The sequence below is a fragment of the Ischnura elegans genome, chromosome 3 (genome assembly GCF_921293095.1).
Source record: "Ischnura elegans chromosome 3, ioIscEleg1.1, whole genome shotgun sequence".
NCBI lineage: Eukaryota > Metazoa > Arthropoda > Insecta > Odonata > Coenagrionidae > Ischnura > Ischnura elegans.
In genome coordinates, this window is record NC_060248.1 from 28278638 (window position 1) to 28300757 (window position 22120).

A 22120-nucleotide genomic window follows, 5' to 3' on the forward strand; every position below is an offset into this window, starting at 1 on the left:
CATTAGTGTGTTCATATATTTAAGGAAGGTTTTCAAGCAATGCAAGAAAGTGAACGTCTAAGAAGTTTTTATAAGATTCAATGATAATACACCATGGCCATTCCTTATCCCAAACAAAAATTCCAATAACTCTCCACGAAATGATATACATTCGACTTCTTTTGCAATAAATAGGTAGATTCGTGTGGCTGCACACCAGAATGTACCAGGAAAGAAAAAAGTCACACTGCATTAAATGAGAAAAGTCGGCAATCGATTCGATTGTAAACTATGCTGCATTTATTTTGGCACTGCCGCTGCTGACTTTGCTGAAAAAAAAAAAGAATTAAGAGGGACTGAATCTGCATGAAATTTCTAGATACAGACACGGTGCTTCGTCGACGACCCCCGCATGAAAAGGACAGAATAGGGTGTAATCAGTGTAAAAAATTAGAATCTTTCACATATCTGATAATGCTGGGTCAATTAAACACAAATGCGACGGCGCAGACGAGTTTTTATAAACTAAAATCTACAAAAACTACGAATTAAAATCGAAAAAAAGGTGTCCTCCGCACCCCTTGTAAAATCGGGTTATTCAAAAAATCTCGCCAAATGCATGAAATTTAATACGATCACGCTGACTGCATGGGGTATGAGCCGGGTGAAAAAAAAACACTGCTTGAGGCTATAAATTGGACTGGAGGTCCAAAAATAACAGCGACGGCGAGGGCGGAATCGCAAATAGAGAAACCCTCCGTCCCTCCTCGGAGTTGGCGTGTAAGAAAGAGGTAGGTACATACTTTAAAACGAAGGAGTCCCGGTGCAATGCAGACCTTTTCCCCATTTCGGATGGACGCTGTGCAGGCGAGCCGCACGAGAATCTATCTTCCCTCCGGCGGAAAAAACAAGCTCATTGCCACCGACCAAGTATAAACGAACAATACTTCTTCTTTCCCTCACGGAAGACGGACGAGCCCAAGGAGAAAAAAAAGAAGAGAAGGATCGAATTTTTCAAGGGAGATGAATTTCTTGACTTTACCCCCAACGAGAAACAGCCCTCGCCACTCGCGCCTCCCTTTCGCGAAGTCCATGAGCAGAATTATTCCCTCCCCCGAAAAAATAAAGAACCACGAAAGTATATACGGCGGGCGGGACTTGAAAGATACAATCTTGGGCCTGGGGAAAAAATGAGACGCGGGAAGAAACTTTGGCGCTGAAGGACGGTTTAAAAGACACTCATACGTTACGACCTTAGCGACCATTACTCATGCGGCGAGGGGTTGATGAGTGAGGCAGAATGAGGCTGGGGGTACAAGTCCCCCTTTAATTAAAAACGGCAGATTTATCATGCTCACTCCGGAGGAAAAAAAATAAAGCCGCGAGCAGAGTGAGTGCCCTGCGGATAGAAAAAAAAGAAGGTCTCAGGGCGTGATTGCGAATATGGAACAAGGCGAGGGACCCCACCTTGAGAACATCCACTTGCCTTACGTGATGCGTGCAAAAATCCTTCGTTCCCACAGGTCGTTCGTCTAATTCATAGTGGAGCAGACACCACCCAGAACCCCTCCCTCCCCACCGCACCGCCCCTGGCCAACGACGGAGTCTGTAAAGCATCTTGAGGAGCCTGAATGGGTCAACCTGACGACCGGAGTAAGTAGGGAGATGTATAAGGGAATGAGGGAGCACTTAAACGAAAACCAATAAAAGATAAGGAAACCCATGACTCGGGGAAAGCAGGTGAGGTGAAAAGGCACAGCTCCGGAATAGTGAGTGACTTTCCTTGCTTCAAATTCCGATTACAATTACGTTGGCTCCTCTCGTTGCTTCAGAAAAAAGCGAGCCTCAACTCGGCTTCTCAACAGTGCCATTGACGTGAATTACTGGTTTGGCTTGGATTACCGATTTTGCATTAAAATATTTCCATTCTAGGTATTTCTGCAAATTAATACCACAATCGACATTTTATTTCGTTGCGATTCCAATGAAACGTACTCCACGATGTAATTTGAGAAGCGTAACGACGCAAACCAAAACCAGCCTGGAGGAAGAATATCTAATGAACTACGGAGAACATTTTTATACACACTCTAGGAAAGGTACAAGAAAAATATTGCTGGGCTCGAGCAATAGTCGTTTGGAAATGAAGTGAAAACTATGAACTCTAAAATGACATTAATTAATTCACTTAGCGAAAATTGAGATACATGGGAAATGTTCGTAAAAAAATATGATTTGCTTGGACCGTGAATAACAAACTGCGTTGAGCGCGTAAACAAAAAAACCTCGTACAGGTGTTTCAAGATGCTACAGCGTTGCATAATTCAGAATAGAAATTCTATTAAAGAACAAAAGTTTTACGCATCGACCTATCCACGAATACATTCCCATTAAGAACCATAGGACAAATACATTCTGCCGCAGTTGAAATCCAAATCGGAATGAACACCAAAATCAACACAAAAATTAAAGAAAGGAAAATACACAGTGCGTGACGGCAATAACCTCTTGTATGGCCGAGCATTAGTTGAAATAAGGTGTATTCCAATACTGGTGAGAACCAAGAATTGAAGAAATGAATGAAAGGTTAGAATTAGAAACACAGCGGGGGAGGAATTATTTCGCTTGAAGGAAATCCACGGATGAGACACCATTGGACACACGGAAAGACAGCCGAGGTCAACATGAGACGACAGAGAAAAATTACAAACCTGCCAAGATTCCACCGTTAATATTTCCCGTTCAAATACACTTAAAACGCCTCCCCTTCCGTCAACATCGAAGGCTTCCGGAGGAGACTAACGGCGAATAAAATTTCAAATTTCATTTTTCTCCGACTCTCTCCCTCTTCCCTCGGCTTAAGGGAAAAAAATAATAAAAATGAAGCCTCGATAAAAACGAGCGTTCCCTTAAAATAAAAATAATAGATCTCTAAAGTAAGCAAATAGATTCACCAGCGAGAATTTTCCTTCCATTATTTACAGAGAAGAGTTCCTGCCATGAAGACGTAAAGTGCAGGAAGTCCTGAGGCGCGGAGGGGAGAAGACTTGAGGATTAGGTTGGATTGTGAGATGACGTGAGAAGAGATACAAAATTTGACTCCGCAATGGAAGCACGAAAATACATTAGGCAAGAAACATAATGCACGCGTGCGCTCGGCATAAATCGCTAATTAGCAGATTTAAGAAAATAAAACTACATAATTCAATAAAGATGAAGGAAGCACTTATGACGAACGCATACTGTAGAAGTAATGCTGTAACTAAAAATGGACGAATCGGCGATTTCTAAAAAAACCTTTCCTAGGTATTCAATTTATTATAAAAAATCTCCAAGCTCACCAAGGAAGATACGGCTGCCTGCTGATTTCTTACAGGAACGAAAACGACGAAACAAATGTCACGGTTACTAAACAGCTCAGTTTACAAACACTGCAAATGCATTGCAGATGATAACTAGCTAATTACCCCGTAATCGATATAAATAATTTAGAACGGTTTCCAAGTTTTTAAGCTCAAGCTTTCGAGCTTAATGATACGAAAAACATCAAACGAAATTCATTTTCAAGCATTATAAAAATAAGAAAATAATATAAAAAACCCGAGTCGCGTTATCTACCGAGGCTAAGGAATGCCAAGGAAATGTCGAAATGGACAATTTCAGTTAACTCATTGTACGTACTACGCTCAGTGTCTAATTTCAATAATAGTTCAAGGATCAAGTTCAAGCAGTGAGATGAGTAATTTCTATCCAGATCTTTTAAAAAAATGGGCGTTCACCTCCATACAGCGTAAGGGGCTCCTCTGAATAAAAATTAAAACCTGGAGACCCAGCGTAACCAACATCCCCCACACTTAAAAGGAACGATCACATGGGCAAGCGGAAGGGACAGTATGGATACATGGTCTTGGGCGAGGAGGAGAGGGAGAGAGAGAGATCCCAGGGAAATACGGTGGGAGCGGCGAGGAGAGACTGAAGTGCAGACGTGAGGGGAGCAAGTCCTTTTCTTCTGGCTTTTCGTCGAGGGACCAGAAAAGCGTACGGAAAGTCATACGGAAGGGGAGAAGGGGACAGAGGGGCACGAAACGAATGGAAACCCTCCGGGACGGCAGAGAGCGGTGCATGACGGGCAGGGCATCCTTCGTCCATCACGTTTTGCATCCCTCGATCGAGCGCGCGGAATTGTAGGAGCGTAAACTACGCGGTCTTGCAAGGCGAACGCCGACACTCGCCCAGCTCAGCACCCATCTTCCACATTGAATAGGCACGTAAATCGTGGATAGCCAATACGAGGTAATTTTAAAAAATACTATTTTTGAATTAAAACGTTCTACGGAAAATATACCGTAAGACGACCCATGACAACAAATAGAAACAGCTGGATATGGTAAAAAAAACGGCACCAAGAATGTAATTATTGAGAAGAATAAGCAAAAGATTTTAGTGAACATCTTTAGGTTGATTACTTGGGGATTTAAAGTGTATCTAATACATGGCGTGGCGGAGGCTTAATTATGAAGAGCGATGAAGAGAAAATGAGTTCAAGCTTTTTGTCAAAATAAGTGATGCACGACATGAACATGGTTACGGAGAATAAATTGGGCTTGATCCGCTATAGCCAGCCGTTAACCGTTCCAGCAATTACTACATCGGCCGATTTAAAAATTCAACACAAATATGTAACAGCGTAGATTACCATATTGCTTTTGATTGACACTGCATTGACCCACGCGAAAAGTCTGCGATCCGTGCATAAATAACTTGGAGAAAGGAATTGTATCATGAATTGACGCGTACACATAGCCATCCTTCATAAAAGCAGTCCGCACAACATGCAGAAGGTAGAACTTGGATTGCTGACAACAACTGCGCGATTTTCCGGCCTAATTATACTTTACCGCGGCTGGAACAGACATAATATGAAGTTTGGTGTGAGGATATATAATGATTCTCAGGGAATATATCTATTTTCTTCATCGTTAACTATTATATAAGTAATTAACTATAATATAAGAAAATCGCTATTGTGGAGCCTTCACCCAAAGTCCTCTCATGCAAAGAAAAGGCGACAAACCTTGAGAACATAAACAAAAATTATTCAATTGATGGCTGTCATCAAATTCGTAGAGATATATATCAATGCGGCAAAGCATTAAGTGGGCACCTGCTTAAGCATTTCAATAAAAGATTTTCATTAATATGTGCATCACTTCATAAGCGCATCTCCTTTACCTAGTTAAAGCGACAGACAGAATGAAAACCAACACCCAAGGCAAATAGATAGTGACACCAGTGTAGGCTCACCAATTCGCGAACGCACGACCATGTGATACGACGTAGGATAATCCAATGGAAATATCACTGACAGACAACACACTCAGAAACACTCAACTACTTAACACTTCACGAGATTACATAATGCACAACCACATCAAAAATGGCATAGCAACATCACAAAATCACAACAAAGGACCGAAGCACAACGCACAGAGACAAACACACAAAGAACAACCAATCAAGAACTGGCACAGGGACGAACACACAACACATAAGCGACCAAGACATCTTTACTCTGGCCCTAGAAGAAAAGAACCGTGTGATATGTGGCTTGCCTTTTCCTTTCCTCGTCCGCGGATTGTTGTACGGTTCGTACTTCCAATTAACCATTCTTCTGTCTTTTCCTATGGTAACAGAGGTGAGTTATGCGTGCCTATAACGCACGCAACCACACTGATACACAAAAGCACACGTCAGCACCCGCGCCACAGCTTTCGACACGCTAACAGCCAAGCTGACGTGGAAGTATAACGTCTCCCTCAGTCCTGGCGCTAATCACATGCGTGTCCCGTTACAGCCCTTCAGCGCTGGGCTAAACCACTCACTGGACTGTCTTCCACGAGCCCGGCTGTCGACGGCGACGAGGCTGACTGACTGTGTAGTGTGAGGAGACACGACCAGCTCAAAGACGCGCCATGCGGGGACTAACCGGCTGGGTAGGTATTCGGCCCGGCCGACGACGGACGGTCCCGCAAGGCTAGAGGCCTTTCTCCTCTCCCTCCCCTTCCACAGAGGAAAGAAGGCTGAGTCGGCAGGACGCAAGAGTGGCGACGAGGAGGAAGGACGTTCCTCTACCTCGACAACATGTGAAGACTGTGCGCTCAGCTCGATTCAAACGGGGGGATACACGGGAAGGCAACTCCTGGCTAGCGATTGAGGACACAAGACTGACTGAAAATGTGCTCTGCTTAGAGATGATGTTACTATCTGATTCAAAATACCGTAAGCAATGGAAAGAATAATGCACGCTTGGTGAGTGCTAACCCCAGTCATGTCACGAGAAATAGAGGTAGCATCTACATGTAGCTGATTATGAGTTCATGTTGGAGAGAAATAATCACCCCCTGCCATACACCCTTAAGGAGGCTCACAGGATATCGAGTATATTATACTACTGGAGCTTCTGAGAGGATCGTTAAGTAAGAGTTTAAACAAAAGGTTTGTGAAGAGTTTGATCAGGAGTGTCGCTTTCTACGGTGCGGAAACGTGGACACTTAGGAAGGAGAACGAGAGAAGATTGGAGGCATTCGAGATGCGGGTATGGAGAAGAATGGAAGTGAAATGGACAGAGAGGAGGTGAAACGACGAAGTGCTGGTCATGGTGGGTGAGGAGAGGCAGCTTTTATATGAGATATGGAGAAGACAGAAGGTATGGATGGACCAAGTACTTAGCGGGGAGAGGATGTTGAAAACGGTGCTAGAGGGTAGAATGTTAGGTAAAGAGGGAGAGGAAGGAAGAGAATAGGATTTCTAGATATATTGAAAGGGAGTAGGCCTTACAGTGAATTGAAGAAAAGAAGTAAAGGGAGTCTCCCAGATTACTTCTTCCGATCTCCATGGAGACCTACCTAAATCAGTAGAATAAAATAATGATGTTTGAGCGGCAGCTACGTGACATATCTGAAACGCGAATGAATATTAGACAGAAATAAACCGAAATCGGGAGTAGACACCACAATTTCACTTGTGGTTTCATGAGTTTCGCAATAAATGCCGACATCAAAGAGTCTTTCACAACAATCTCATACTACATCATTATCCATTCTACAACATTATTCCTCAAATGAATTTTAGCAAGCAACTGTTTCATATATCATTGCTCTAATAAATTGATGCAACTCAATTTTGTTTTGTTTCAATAATGGGATAGAAGAAATGAGTACCCAGAGTTCTTTGGCCGCATTCCAGCGACTTCGTTTAGTGTAAATTTCCTTTTATGTAAGACAAGGAAATCGTGAGCTTTCGATGAAAATTTATTCAAATAGAAATAAAAAGGATAAACGGTGGAATGGGAATAGACGGAGGAGATGAGTAAGACGCCATGTTCCCTTTATATCTACTTATGCCGGTAGATTACCTTGAATACTAGTGATTTATTCACCATCCGTGGCAAGAAAATTTATGTGTAATGAGAGGCAACGATAAAAACTATCGATGCATTTAACTTGATATACTTATTTTCTTCTTTCCTAGACACAAAAAATTTTCCAGGAAGTATTTTTCAGCTTCAAAAGATTATGAGGGAAACTCTTCATGATTACGCTACTGGAATTTAACGGCATATGTAGAAATAATTGGAACTCTTTTACATTTTTAACGAACGAAAATAAAATTTTTCCCCACTGAGATTTTCACTTCACACTGCATCCCTAATTGAATTTTAATACGTGGCAAGGTGGAATTAATATCTCGTTAAAAGAATGACAATTATTCTCCTCTTAGACTAATTACCATCAACTACTTATCTAGACTGTCTCGCGCATATGCACTTACTGCCAACCTATGTTTTCACTTCCTAGTCACCAACAGAAGGACGACCACTGCGCCTCGTGTCTTCAACTAGCTCATAAAAGTAAATAGGCCATTTTAATAGACTCGTTGGAACGCATTCCAAAAGATACTCTCCTACGTAAGATGACACTGCGTTCAAAGGACAACGAACGATTATGGCTTTGCCTAAATCGACCCGACGAACAACGAGTAGCGTCACACATTCCTCGACGTTTACGCCAGGGCGCGATTTTCATGCCATGAATCACAGGAGAAGAATGTTCACCTTCAGTAAACAACCAATCATACGTTAATGTCATGGTGACTATTTAAAACACGCATAAAAATGGATAATGAGCCGTTTACGCAAAAACTAGGTGGATGAATGCACTATGGTCAGTCTTAACTTACACACCCAGAGGCCTCAGATACCCTATATACGTAATGTTTTTCCTTGTTGTGACATAAATACTTACATAAATTCTTACATCCTTTTAGTATAGAAATCATCGACTATTGGATGTAATCTAGCGTTTGCATTCGTCCTCAAGCAATATTTAATAAGCTTCATTTTTCCCTTCGCATTCGTCCCATAAAAATTCCACGGTTTCACTCATTTTCACCAAAAACCTTGTCTAGGTACTTCAATTATTCCATATCAGCTCATTTGCCCCTTAGTTCTATATCATTTATGGATCGACGCATGTTTTCTGGGAACTCAATTCGACTGCAAATGCTAAAATGTGTAGGTAATATTTTTATTTCATAACGTGCATAAGGCTCATATTGGTCAAAATTCAGTCACAATGCATCATACACATTCGTGCACCTACAACTGCAAAGACAAAAGACCCTGCGAGTCAACTCCGGGCTGTTTGGCAGAGGATGTACTCACCGATATCCAAAACGCTATTTGCGCACTGGATGCCTACGATAATGGGCAGACAAGTTCAACCTTTCCTTGTTACGTAATCGCAGAGTCAAGTATTATCACAGTCAAGGACGAAAGGAGGGATAGTATGGGAGAAGAAGAAACGCAAAGGTTGGCAACTGTGTCTTTCGCGAAAGGGGAATCGAAAGGGTTTTCTCGATCGCGCGCATTGGCTGCTTGAGAGGCAGGCAGGTTGGTTTTGCGAGGGCACACAAGACTTTCACACGGTTCGGTTGGAGACCTGGGAGATCGAGGGGCCTGAGGGAGAAGGTCGGATAAGTTGGGGAGGCTTGGGTACCCAACTACTCTGGCTTTCTTTGTTCCGAAGGTATGTTATGCGTGGCTCCAGGGAAGCCGGCCAAAGTGCTCGTGAGGTGCAGCTGCCGCCGCGGGATCGCGCTCGCCGACAGAGGCGGGAGCGCGGCAAGGCAGAGCCGCGCCTCGCGACCGCGGATTTCCGCACGCACCACCTGCTCGCGGCGCCCTTGTCCAATCCCTTTTACTTGCATTAATGAGGAAATTAATTTTAACAAAGGCCACTGCAATACTATTTTTGTAAGTAGAGCTTGATGCATTTTTTATGTGAATTACGCTGGGAGCCGCTAGAGCCTGAGTTGCTACGTAATTGTCTCGCTTAAGAAATTAAGAAATCTTTCAAAGCAATACCAAGAACATCATCTTAGAACTACAAAACGATTATATAAGAATGATTTTTAGCCGAACGGATATGCCTTGGAATTCATTTTTACCCGGAAGAATAAAGGATTTTACCAAATTGTAGGTGCAACTTTGAATATCCTCTCTGTAAAGGCATGCGGTAATATATCCTGCATTCTACTATATTAAAAAAAAAGAAGCCAAAAATTTCTGCATGACCTGTGGAATATCGAAGTCTCTCCTTTCTTCAAATTTTAAGCAAGTCAATCGAGTTTCCCAAGACAAAATCAATTCATTCTATTCCATCCATTATCCTGGTTCCAACACAAAATTACATTTTCAGGCGTCACCTGAAGGTGAATCGTATCATAAACGGAAATTACGAATGCGAATAAAGTTCAATAAAGAGAAATTATCATAATTAGCATTTTCTCAGGTATAAAGTTCACTTGACCCAAATCGCAAGATTTGTTGAATGTAAATTACATCTACATAATGCCGTGCTAGCCATCTCTGTTTGGCTGGGGATGATCAATCACCAATAATACAAAATTCGGCGTAATATATTTTATAATATAGATGCCCCCAAATATCAAACATTACACGGGTGTTTTTCTGTGTATGATAAAGGCTCACGGTAAGGTATTTTGTCTATTAATCAATAGAGTAAACCTGATTGGAGAGGAATGAGTGTAAATAGTGTCAGCAGGTGTTCATCTAGATTAGTGCGACGCATATTCCTACGCAGATGCGTGCACGTATGAATAGCAGAAATAATACACAGAAATAATGTATTCTCACGTTGTGGGTGACAATAATTACAACTTAACAAATAGTTAACGCTATCACGACGCGGTGAAACCCGAAAAATGCAGCCTACATTACCAGCGCACCGCGGAAGCCTTCGCACCAAGTAGATAACAAATAGGTAGGTTTACATGGAACAAGAAATTTCACCGATTGAACTCCTCGGTCCTAACTTCTATATTGAATTTCTTGCTTGAGGCTTATTACTCTTCATTTATTGCACAAATCATGCTTTTTTTCTCCCCCTTCCCTGTCTAGACAACACCATTTCCTTTTGTTACTGTTTCCAGCGTCCTCACTTTCTTCATTGCACTTTCGATCCACACTATCAACAGTATTTGAGCATTAGGTGAGATAGATTTCGTCAAGTGCTACCTAGATTGAGTACGCCCTTCACAAGCACGGTAATACGGGTATGCGATAGAATAGAACCAAGAGTTAAACCAAAGTTAAGCCGATCTTGCTAGACGTAGTTACCTACTGCATGTGCGAATATGTGCACGGGCGGATAGTAGAATGGATTGGAAGAATAACTGGAGACATAAAGAGAACGTGTACAGACGTATTTATGGAGGTTATGGAGTACTCAGAGGCTATTACTTCAGCAGTGTTTGAGTACACGCGTATACTTGTGCATCGTGGAAACGCGTCTCTGCGATTGTCTTTTTCAGGGGCGATGTGAATGGCTACATTAGCCTGAATTTGCCAGCCTTAGCACCGGGTGATTCGGTTATTGATCCCCAGTTACCGGTCTAAAGATGAGCGAGGTGTATAGAAAGAGAATTAGTTCAAAATTAACTAAATAAAGCTTACTTCATTGCACGGAAATACAATTTAAATTATATGGGTTTAAATCTCCAGGTCTAAATTATTAAGAAGGTATGATTGCTTAGCCAAAAAAATTGAATAATTGGTTAATGGTATCGAATACTCTACGTGGTCGGAACACAGTGTAGAGATAATGCGCAGGAACTATTAATTCTCGTCACTCACCAGTTTCTCTCAATGGATAAGTCTTGGAGAGAAATTAATCGGAGATGAAATAATGGCAAAATATTACATCACATTAACTTATCCTTAACGTAAGAGATATTTTACAGTTCAGTTGCCTAACTCACGAGCATAATATTAATTAATTTTCCGATTCGATTGTTCAATACGAAACTAGGCTAAAAACTACGCTAAAAAACAAAATAAAGGTTAGTAAATCCTTGTATCACGTGTAAATAATTACCAAGAATGGCATAATGTGACAAGATGAGTCTCAGTCGCGCGGTTCGGAGACACGACGCTGAGGAATGAATCGTTACATCTATCTCTTTCAAACCAATGGAATAAGAACGCGAACAGAAGAGTGAGGCCTGGCATGAGGCGAGGAGAGTGGTTTGGGAAGGGGAAGCGAGGCTCCTTCAATTCGGGAGAAGAAGAAGCGATTCACTCCCTCTAAGGTTCCGGCTATGATGGCGGCTGATACGTAATTGGCGCCGTTCCGTCATAGTCGAGGAAGGCCGCGGCAGATGGCGCCACGCTGCGACGGAGCCGGGCACTACGCGGCGCGATATTAGCCTCCCCGTCCCCCTCTCGCCCTCCCCTCCAAAATGCGTGGAGGGGGAAGGTTGAGGAGGTGGAGGGGAGGAAAAGGCACGCTCTCCAGACACGCATGCTTAGTCTAAATTCCCCTCCGTGTCTTTTCCCCTCCTTCGCCACTGTGTCTGCGACGTCTCTCGTTCATTCATCCAAGCGTCTTAGGAAGTGATGCGCGTCACATAAGGGATTACCTCCCCCCTCAAGACGCTAAGCGAAGAAGAGACCATTGAAGACGTGCCTTTGATCAAAACCGGGAATAGGAGAAAATTTTAACCGAGACACCGAAAACAGCAAAAAAAGAATGAGTGACAGAAAAAACATACGAATAAGAAAAAGATAAATCATTCGGTAGGTACTTGCCCTTGAGGACAAATCAAATACTCCCCTTAGGATAACGATACAGCATAATGCACAAGAAATTAAAAGATACACGAAATAAATTGCGAATTTGAAATGGTGCCTTCCTCGGCAGAAGAGCTATAAATAACACTGACTGATAATTCGCAACACAATTATTAACAAACAAACAAAACAAGTATTTGAAATAACAGTAATACCTTTTCGATCAGTCCCTCCACCCTTAATTCACAGGCATCAAAGTTCATTCCATTAAAATTAGCCAAATATACTTCTCTCCTTAGCAAAATGATGCCTACGCGGGGCCGTTTCTTTCTCCTGCCAGAACCCACAGCTAATTGAAAAGGAGAAATAGTTTTTATATGAACGACCAAATTAAATATTTTACGGTAAGTTAATGACTTTAACAGATGGTCATAAGGGATACATACCACAAGAACGATAAACGTGCCGATATTTAGAAAAGTTTGTTGCACAAAATTTTCTCGAACTTCAGCGATACGGAATTTAAGACGTCATCACAGGCGCTGAACGATTTGTAAGAGCTCTGAATATCTATTTGTGGCGGAGGAAATAATGTTATCTGACAAATAATAATAGCAGAAATATTTTACTAAAAACCAACGTAAAATACCTCCCGCATGTGATAGAATTGAGAGGACAAGAGAGGAACGGTAAGACCGTACGCCTTAGTACACAGCAGAAGACAAATAAATCGAGCCTCAGTTAATTAGGCATTCTTGTGCACTACCATACAGAATCTTAAGAGTGGAATTCTTGTGAAATACCCTTGGTGCGAGCATTGCCTACTTGGGCAGATGTGACGGGACGATTGCGACACGCAATGAGCTCATAAAAGGAAATAAAACAAACACCGATGTGACAATAATTTTTCTGCATCCTCGAGGGTAATGAGACACGGAGAAGAATACCGAAACAAGCGCGACATATAATCTTATTTGCTCCCGATATCGCCACTCGGCGGCGCTCCTGAAGATGAAGTAACTAGCGAAAACTGTTACGCGGGCGGGGATGAATGGGTGTCGGGTAAAATAATATCCATTTGTTTTTCATCCCTCGCAGCGGCGGCATCATTATATCTTAGCCTGGGAAGTTGGTTGGTTGGTTGGCTGCCTCTACGAAAGGTGAGGATGAAGATAGGAGAGAGAGAGAGAGGAGTGCGGGCGAGCGCCGGCGCTTTATCGTTTTGTCGATATGCAAAGAGGGAAATAGAGAGAAGGTGCGAGGGGGAAGTATTATGCGGAAGCCACGGGGGACGGAGGGTGGGTGGGGTAGGGGGTGGAGAACGGGGTTGGAGGAGGCCGGTGGCCTTTTTCGCAAGCGAGGGGGTGTTGTGCGTCGCGGCGGGGAGCAGATTGCGTGGACGAGGGAGGATAGCAAGGGGATAAAAACCCTCCCGGATCGTGACACCGTTTTCCGCGGGCGACGCGAGCGGAAAGGCTGGGGAGTCGGGCGAGGAGAGTCCCGGGAAAAATGCTCGCTGGCCGCTGCTGAACGATTTACGGCGACGGATAAATATACATATACATGTACCTACCCCACAACGTTCACCCACTATCGGGGGACCACAGCGGGGTCAGCGATGAGAGGCACAGCAAGGATGCTGTAGAGGAAACCAGAGCTCGATAAGAGGGAATTATTGAAGAGAGTCCGCCGTTCAATGTCGATTTTCACGAGAAACCATGCATAATTTCATTAGCTCATTTAACCATGCCCATTGCGAATATAACTACTTATTCAGCCCTAAATAAAGCCTCCGAGTCGATCTTTGAATTCCGTTCACGTCGATTTCGTCAAGATTTGGTTCCACGCGAATGTTGTTAACGAGGTCCAAACAACTCGAAAAACTAAGCAGTACCATAACTATAACTAATGAAAAATAACTTCGCGGCCATATGATAAGAAGTGTAACCAATAATTAAGCCTGTAAAATTATTCGGTTGAATCGCATACACGGTTCGTTCTTATCATGTGAAATTTGCCTGTTTTAGCAATTAGAATGTGGTATAATTACGTAGCTATAAGAGTAAGCTGAGAGAGATTCAAGCGATGGCCTGGATCATCAGTTCAAAAAAACTTATTATTGAGAAAAATCACTTCGCCAATGCAAAATTAATAATAGGGAACACTTATTTCACATGAAATAAATTGAATTCCTATGAATTTAGCATCGAGTTAGAAATACGCAGTATTCATTGACGAGCATTATTGAAAAATATATTGTAGTTATGATGAATATAACTATGTAAGAGAAGCTAGACTTAACAAATTAGGGATTACTAATAGGAACAGTGGTAAAATCAAATTTAAAAAATTAGATCGATAGTGCCCGAACGTAACTAAACGAATTCCATCTTCACTCAAATTTAACGTGCTCATATTCTGAACTATGGGCTAATTGTCAATCTTTCATCATGCACGGGAGGGGGCACACGAGCCACGGAAATACCAGAATAATACTTCCTCACACCCCTTTGCCGCATATGTTTAATTTATTTTAAAACGAAGACACTTAAGCTACGAAAATAAACTTTATATTGGAGAAATTACGTCACATGGAATTGAAAATATGACCAAGTATGATCAACGTTTAATAACGGACACTACCCCATCACCTAACTAGGCACATGAACTCACTACTACCACCCTCACAACCTAATACTCGTTCTATTTTATTCTGACGGATCATATTCAGGGAATCAAAATTTTCCATGACCATTGTACACTATGGGGAGACAACCGCCTGGTTAGAGCACACTGTTACAGAAGGCCTGAAACACGACTTCGAATGAAGCGCATCCAACCTTAAATCTACCTGACCTACCTACATCCCCTAAAAATTTCTCATGATTGCTTCACTGATTTCGGGAAATTATAGCAGCTCCATAGGAATTAGCTCACTACCCCAATTGCGGGAAGTTATCACGTCGTTGCCTCATCCTTCAACACCCATCAAAACAAATTTTCGATTTTTTTCTTGGACAACGAGTAAGTGCGTCAATTTTAAAATTAAATATACATTCCTTTGACCAGAAAATATAGAGTAAGGAAAAAATTAAGCAACGACAACATACGCACAAAGGCTATGAACATTTTAATACGGAATATGATAAATCAGGTGGACATTAGGTAAAGATACGAAAACAATAGAAAAATACAAATCATGGTGCAACTGATACCTGTACATTAATTTATATAAACATAATTAGACTTTATTATTGAGAATTACCGTTGAAATCTAGGATCCGATTTTCCGCTCTGAAAATAATAACTAAATAAGAACATCAAAAACGCATCATCCCCATATATAATGTAATAATATTATTAATCCAGCCAACATTGAAATGTGTTTCGCTAGTTTCTATTCATAAGGACTCCATATAAACAAGGCTACTCAGCAAAATGATAAATAAACCCGTAAGTGCCTCTGAAATGAAACGCTGATTAATTTAAATTAATAAAAGGAAAATCAATTAGAAAAGAAACATGTTATGAGCGCTATGTTATTTAAAAGTCATTTCGTTTAATACTATTACATGGCATTATTACGTAAGAGAAAACTTACTATTCCGATGTAACTAAGTACTGGATAAGGCAGCTATTCCTCCTCGCCTAATAAATTGCTTAAGAAAACCAGTGAGACTACACAAAATCCAACCAATATCTGTCAAAACAAAACATTTACTTGTAAACCTACGTCTATGACTGCATGCGCAAAGAAATTTGAAATTACTGCAAACATTGCGAATTTTGTGCATAAGTTGCGAGCACGAAGAAGTACTTTGGAGGGAAAATGCGAAGGGGCTATAAGGTACGCTACACAATCCACAAGGTAGGAAAGCAATCTCATAGGCCAATCGAAGCAATGATACGCTAACAATAAAGCATTACTAAATATTTTCTGTCGCACTTCTGACCAATCCGAAGTTTACTCAACTTCTTTTTCATTCGCCTTTCCAATAATTCACTCTATTATCACCCTCTGGTGATGCGATCTCTAGTTAATTGAACGTTGAGGACGGACTCGCATCATATCTTACACTCAACCAACAACATCGCTATAGAATACATACGACGTGAACCGACGCAAAATGCGGACTTATGCCATTTTAAAAAGAGTAAATTCTGAAAGAAAGAAAACGGAGCACACGTCAACGCTCGATCGCTTAAAAGATCCTCTCGTAATCAAGAACATACCGAAAAATATTGCGAACACTTTTTTTGAAAAAATATGAAAAATAGTATGTCAAAGCGAAACGATAGATTAATTCACTTAAAGTAAGACGCGATGACCTTAATAACTGTCCACTTGCGTGATAAGGATCGAAATTTGCTTCGAGATTATCCACCTCTAGGAAAAGGAGACAACGGCTACGCACGGCGAGCACTCGCTTCCCTTTAACGCAGGCGTGCCGGGACAAAACGCCCGTCTGGCACGCACACCACGCACAACAGCTGCGTTTAAGTTGCCGAGGCGACCGACGGGGAAACCCGGACGTGTTCTCACGAAGCATCTCACACCGGTCATCCCGGAACGAATAATAAACACGCTTGACCATCGACGGCAAGTTCTAACAAAAACAATCACAACGCTTCATTTCAGTTCGAGCTATAGGCAGTTTCAGATCAAATTATGGCCAAGCTTTAAGTAAAACTCAATACTAACAAAGAGATTTTAAAACACTCAATTCCTAATTGCACTCTAGAAAAATTACTAATTTTCATTTGCAAAAGCTATGAGAATATATGGTAGGGCATAAAACGCTTCAGTACGACAATAAAGGAGTAACTTTTCTTTTCATCATATACTCCAGGACACAGGCGAAATATTGGGCGAAAGGAAACAGCAGGTGGTGATGTTGAAGCTTTACTAGCAACCGCCATCCGTTCATGGGGAGTGACCAAGTTCTGCAAACAGTTACACAGCTAATGTCTTCCACCGTACGATCTGAAACGGACATTTCATTGACCTATCGGTGATAGCTAAGGACTTATGTACAAGTAAGATATATAAAGGGTGACCTCTCCGTGATTAAGAACTTGGAATTATTTGAAAAATTGAAATTTAGCTAAGATTAGAGTCCTACACTAAATCTACAGAAAATTAAAAAGCATTCACAGAGGAGAAGAAGTGAATATTCTATTGCATAACAATCACCTCTATCGGCATGTGGAGAATCCCTACGACATCAGATACCTCGGAGATGAAGACGCGACAGAGAGAGAAAAACGTGAGGAGAAAACTAGGTGAACTCATTCATCTTTGGTGTTGCGACGCAGCATCTCGGGCGAGCAGGGGGGCGGGCACATTATGCGCGAGCGCTCGCTGGAAGACGAGCCAACTACGGAGAGCCTCAAACGGAGCAACTTACTAGCGACACATGTATACACACAAACACATAAAGGTACAACCACAAAAACACACACAGGCTCACACACACTTAGGCATGGCGTGGGTAAGTACATACAACAGACAGGGGCAGTAGCACTTTAACTTTTTCCAACCACGGATGCATTCGAACGGTGGGGTAACAAATTGTGCGCGGTGGGGAAAGAAGCACAGGCATTCATTCAAGCGGCGGCGGATTGTGATACAGGGCAGCGTAGGAACACCTCCCGGGCCGAAGACCTTTCCCTCGCCGGGACGCAACGACAGGCCGGGCGGGAATGAGTGCAGTGAGGGACGACAACAGATAGACATTTGGAATCATTGGACCCAGCTTAGGGTTAGGCTCCAGAAGCCAAGACTCAAAGGTCTTCCAGACTTGTTTCCCCGCACTATCCAAAGGGGTTTAGAAATAAATTAGGATTCGGGATGGAGGGTGTAGACGTGATGAGCACACGACAAATCCCTCCCGAGGGTGAGGAAGGGTGCGTGAAAAAGAGGGAGGCTCTCTCGCGCCATGCACGGGAGCGAGCTACCACAGAGATAGGTGGGGAGCCTGGGCCGTGCTGAAATTTACCTGCTTTGTTTCCGGACGACATGCTCACCACCTTCGCCGCACCGTTTGACGAAGTGGTGGAGGAGGCCGAGGATGAGGAGGACGAGGAGGACGATGACGAGGAAGAGGAGGACGATGTGACGGCGGCGGCTACCGGAGGTGGAGGCGAAGATCCCGAAGCCGCTACCGCCGCAACGGCAGCTGGCATCATCATAGTAGCCAGCATCTGTTCGAGACCCCTCCCCCCTTCGACTGTTCTCTCGCCGACTTCTGCCTGACTACGGTTCACCACCCACGGCCACCACCGCGAGACCCGCGAACCTCCTCAGGGCGCCTCCTCCGGTCGCTGAACCGGTTGACGGGGGCCCTGGCGGCGGCGGCGAACGCGGCGCCGGCGGCGGGGAAGTCTGGCAGGGGCCGGACGAAGCTGCGGCGGCGGCGATCGAACGGCGCTGCTTCAGCACGCCACTCTTCCGCGGCGAGTGCGACTAGGCCTCGGGAGCAGTCCCGCGCACACGAAACCTGCCGTGCGGGGGCGAACAACGACCGCGGCCGAGCACTCTAAACTCCCAGACTTCTGGAGCGACACTATCGACTAGATCGGGGACGTCTTCCCAGCTCCCGAGGTCTCGACGAGGTAAAAAGTTGTGGGGAGCACACCCCACGGGCACGAACGAGGAACGGGAGGGAAACACCACAAGAGCAGGAGACGCGAGACAGCGGGAGACAGCGCACTGGGTAGGCCGGGGAGAAGCGGTCCGGGAGACGGGCAGGCGCCGTATCCGTCGGGGTCTGACTTTAAAGGGCTTCCCTGCGCCAGGCGGCTCCCTCTCTCTCTCTATCTCTCACCGCGCTTTTCACTCAAGAGTCCCGCTCTCAGTTCCTCTGCACACTCCCTCTCAGTATCTCCCTATCTGTGAACCCTTTAAAACAGGGATAGAGCCCCCTTTCCTGAGTTCCGGAACCAGGGCGGCGAGTACCACGACGCTCTCCTGAAACCGACCACGGAACTACTGCTGGTCCAGCGACGCGAGCGGGGAAGAGTGGAGGCTTCGGAGGGGAGGGAGAAGGGCGTCGTAGGGGAATTGGAGGGGGCGCTTTACGCGAGGGGAGGGGGGATGTGAGGCGTCGGAGGGGAAGTGTGTCGTCGGAGGGAGGGAGGGGATAGTGGGAGGCGGTAGCTTAGTGACGGTGGAAGGGGTGCGATCGGGAGGTCAGGGGTACCGGGAGATGTGACGCATGGCACCACCTAGAGTGAGACACGCACATGCGATGGCCGCGACACCAAAAGAGTCACCTACAAAAGGGTCTCTCGCCCGAATTAAGTGTTGAGTGGGGTGATGAAGTGAAGAAGCCCTTCAAGTGTCGCTCTCTCAACCCTGACAGCCTCAGCAGCAGCAGGTGAGCTATTGTGTGAACGTGACGTAGCGGCGAGTCCGTGCTGCAGAGGGTGGGCAGTCGATCAAAACAAGAGCACCAACACACAAACTGCCACCCAAACAGTCACACGAGCGATGGTTCGGCGGACGAGAACAGCGCACCTCGCCGGGTCGAGAGGCGGCCGAAATATGAATGAAAGTTGGGAGGACGTAACACGTGAGGTGGCGGGCCAAGAGCAAGCACACAGCTCTCCCTCCGAAAGAAATCGGCAATGGCCAGGTGCACTATCAGCACGGTCGCATCAGCGCGCGGACCCACATTAGGTGAGAGCAAGGACACGGCGAATGGATCGGGGACGAGAGGACCAGCAAACCGACCCCCTTTTTAGCGCTGCGCACACAAACACAGTCGGCTCGAGAGTTTTTCTTGTTTTATTTTTCGCCACGGGAGCACGAATAGAACAGGATGCGGGAGTAGGCGTGTCGTGACACTGCGGCACAGTTTTGAGGGAGCCAATAGCGCGAGAGAGAACGGCGAGGAGGAGGGGGTTGGAGGAAGGGGTGGGAGGGGGAGGAGAGCACGGGTAGCGGGGGTGGGGGCAGAGGGGCGGAAGGGGGTGGGAGGTCACCTCGAGCACGACCGGGGGATGATACCCCGCGCACTCCCGCGATTTCCACGGAGAGAGCAGCAACGGCGCACTACTCACGATCCCACGGCTTAGAAGTGTGTTCCTCCCTCTCACTCGACGAAAATGAAGTGCGAATTGTCAACTGCTATCATCACAGCAGACGGCACGAGGTGGACAACCACACGTCTCCTCTAACACAGGCAAAAGTAGAATCGGCAGAGGTCACACTTGAAGCCCAGTCAATGTTTATACCTCTCTTTGTCTTGGTGATCTCGAGGGAAAAACAATCAATATTTACTCTAGCAAGGATGCTCCGAGGGCAAGGAGACGCCACTTGAAGAAAAACGAGCGCGTATTTTCACGAAAACCCTTCAAAACGCCGCTATTTCCAAGGATAACTCCAACCTCTCAAGAAGAAATCCTTAGATGAATTGTAGTTGAAACGAGATTAGAGATGCTCTCTAATACTCCAAAGCATACAACAGGATACTTATTTAGCAACAGTCTAGTATGCGTCGGCACCACACGGATAGGAGGGAAGAAGTCTTGAAGGCGGGAGCGTAAATATGATTTTCGCACCACTACACACTCATGCGATAATAATTTTATACATACACTGATGCGTTAGAGTGAGTGTGTTTATGGATCCGCGTAGTCTCGGTGAGAGCGAGTCCCCAGTATATCAATAGAATCCCCCGCACCAAAGCTTTCCGCAGAGCGAGTGAATGCGAGGGGGGTGGGAAAAGAGAGGAAGGGGGTGGAGGAGAAGGAGGTAGAAGCACGGTATGGGTTGGGTAAATAGGGGGGTAGGGGTAGGTGGGTTTCGATAAGGGCAGGAGTAGGGCGGGGGAGGTGCAGAGCGGAGAGCCGAGGGTTGTCGGGGGGTATGCGGGGAGAGGATTGGGGGGGAGCGGGTAAGGTGGTTTATACGTGTACGATGTGTATGTAGGTAAAGATAGAAGGGGTCGTGGGGCGCTTTTCCAGTGGATCCCTGCTGCCTCGACTGAGTCTTGCACGGATCTGACACAAGAGAGCGTCCCGACGCTATCACTTAAAAACTCCCGCTCCCCCATCCGACGCCTCCTCCCCCCTAGCGACGACCCCAGGAAATATTCCCCCACACCACGGCTCCAAGCTACCCCTCCTTCCCTCCCCCCGCTAGCAATGGGTTGGGGGCTAGAGGGGAGGCAGGGGGTGGGCGCCAAGTGGCGCCTCGATCGAGCGGGGAGGGAGAGGGGGTGAGAGCGTGCACGGAGGGATGGAGTGGGGGCGCTTAACCGGAAACGCCCGAGCTCGCCCGAAGAGAGGGAGGGGGTGAGAGAGGGTTGAGGGTTGGGGGTTGGGGCGGTGGTATGAGGAGATCTGGAAGTGACGGCAAAAGAGGGGAAAGAGGGTTGGTTGGTTTAAGACGAAGGGTTTTTTTTCCAGAGAGGGAGGGTGAAGTGAGCAATGGGGTAGGGGTTGGGAGGTTAAGAATTATTCCAGTAAGGTAAAAAGGTGAGAAGGGTCACTTAAGAGTCCTCCGCTGTGTACACGAAAAAAAATGCAATACAAAAGTCAGAAGTATGGTCCGCAATAAAAACATTTTTTTCAAGAATTGTGAGAAATGTTGTCCAAATGTTTTCAAAGTAAGATACTTTCAATCAAAGGCCATATCTATTGAAGTAAATTATTTACTTCAATATACAATAGCTTGGATGTATTGGATAATTTTGGCTTTCGGTGACAAATTTCTGGAATATTTTAATGATTACCTAATGGGTTTTCTGAAAATCAACCATCATTTAGCATAAAAAATTTAGCGATGAAATAGTGTTGCTCTTGTGAGGGTTTTTTCTTAATCAATTTTTCACACTGGAGTGAGCATAATTGACATAGTATTTCCTTCAAAAAACCTAAAAATCGAGAGATATCATTAAAAAAATACTCATTCACCGACGGAAATTCTATATCCTAATTGAAGTGTAATCCTACCTAACATGAAGTACATTAATATGCATACGC

The 22120-nt window shown here is 44.6% G+C and overlaps 1 protein-coding gene across 6 annotated transcripts in view; it reads right to left on the reverse strand.

The window, feature by feature from the left end:
- LOC124155599 (nucleolysin TIAR-like) overlaps positions 1 to 19211 on the reverse strand; it is a 684526-nt gene extending 665315 nt beyond the window's left edge. The window contains exon 1 of one of the 6 annotated variants that reach the window (XM_046529563.1): positions 18130 to 19211. In XM_046529563.1, the coding sequence (XP_046385519.1) occupies positions 18130 to 18334 (205 nt within the window). In that variant the 5' untranslated portion in view covers positions 18335 to 19211. Of the gene's footprint in view, positions 1 to 5591; positions 5970 to 18129 lie in introns of those variants that run through there. The other 5 variants (XM_046529559.1, XM_046529560.1, XM_046529558.1 and 2 more) reach the window with 5 other exon arrangements.
- Between the last annotated feature and the right edge of the window lie 2909 nt (positions 19212 to 22120).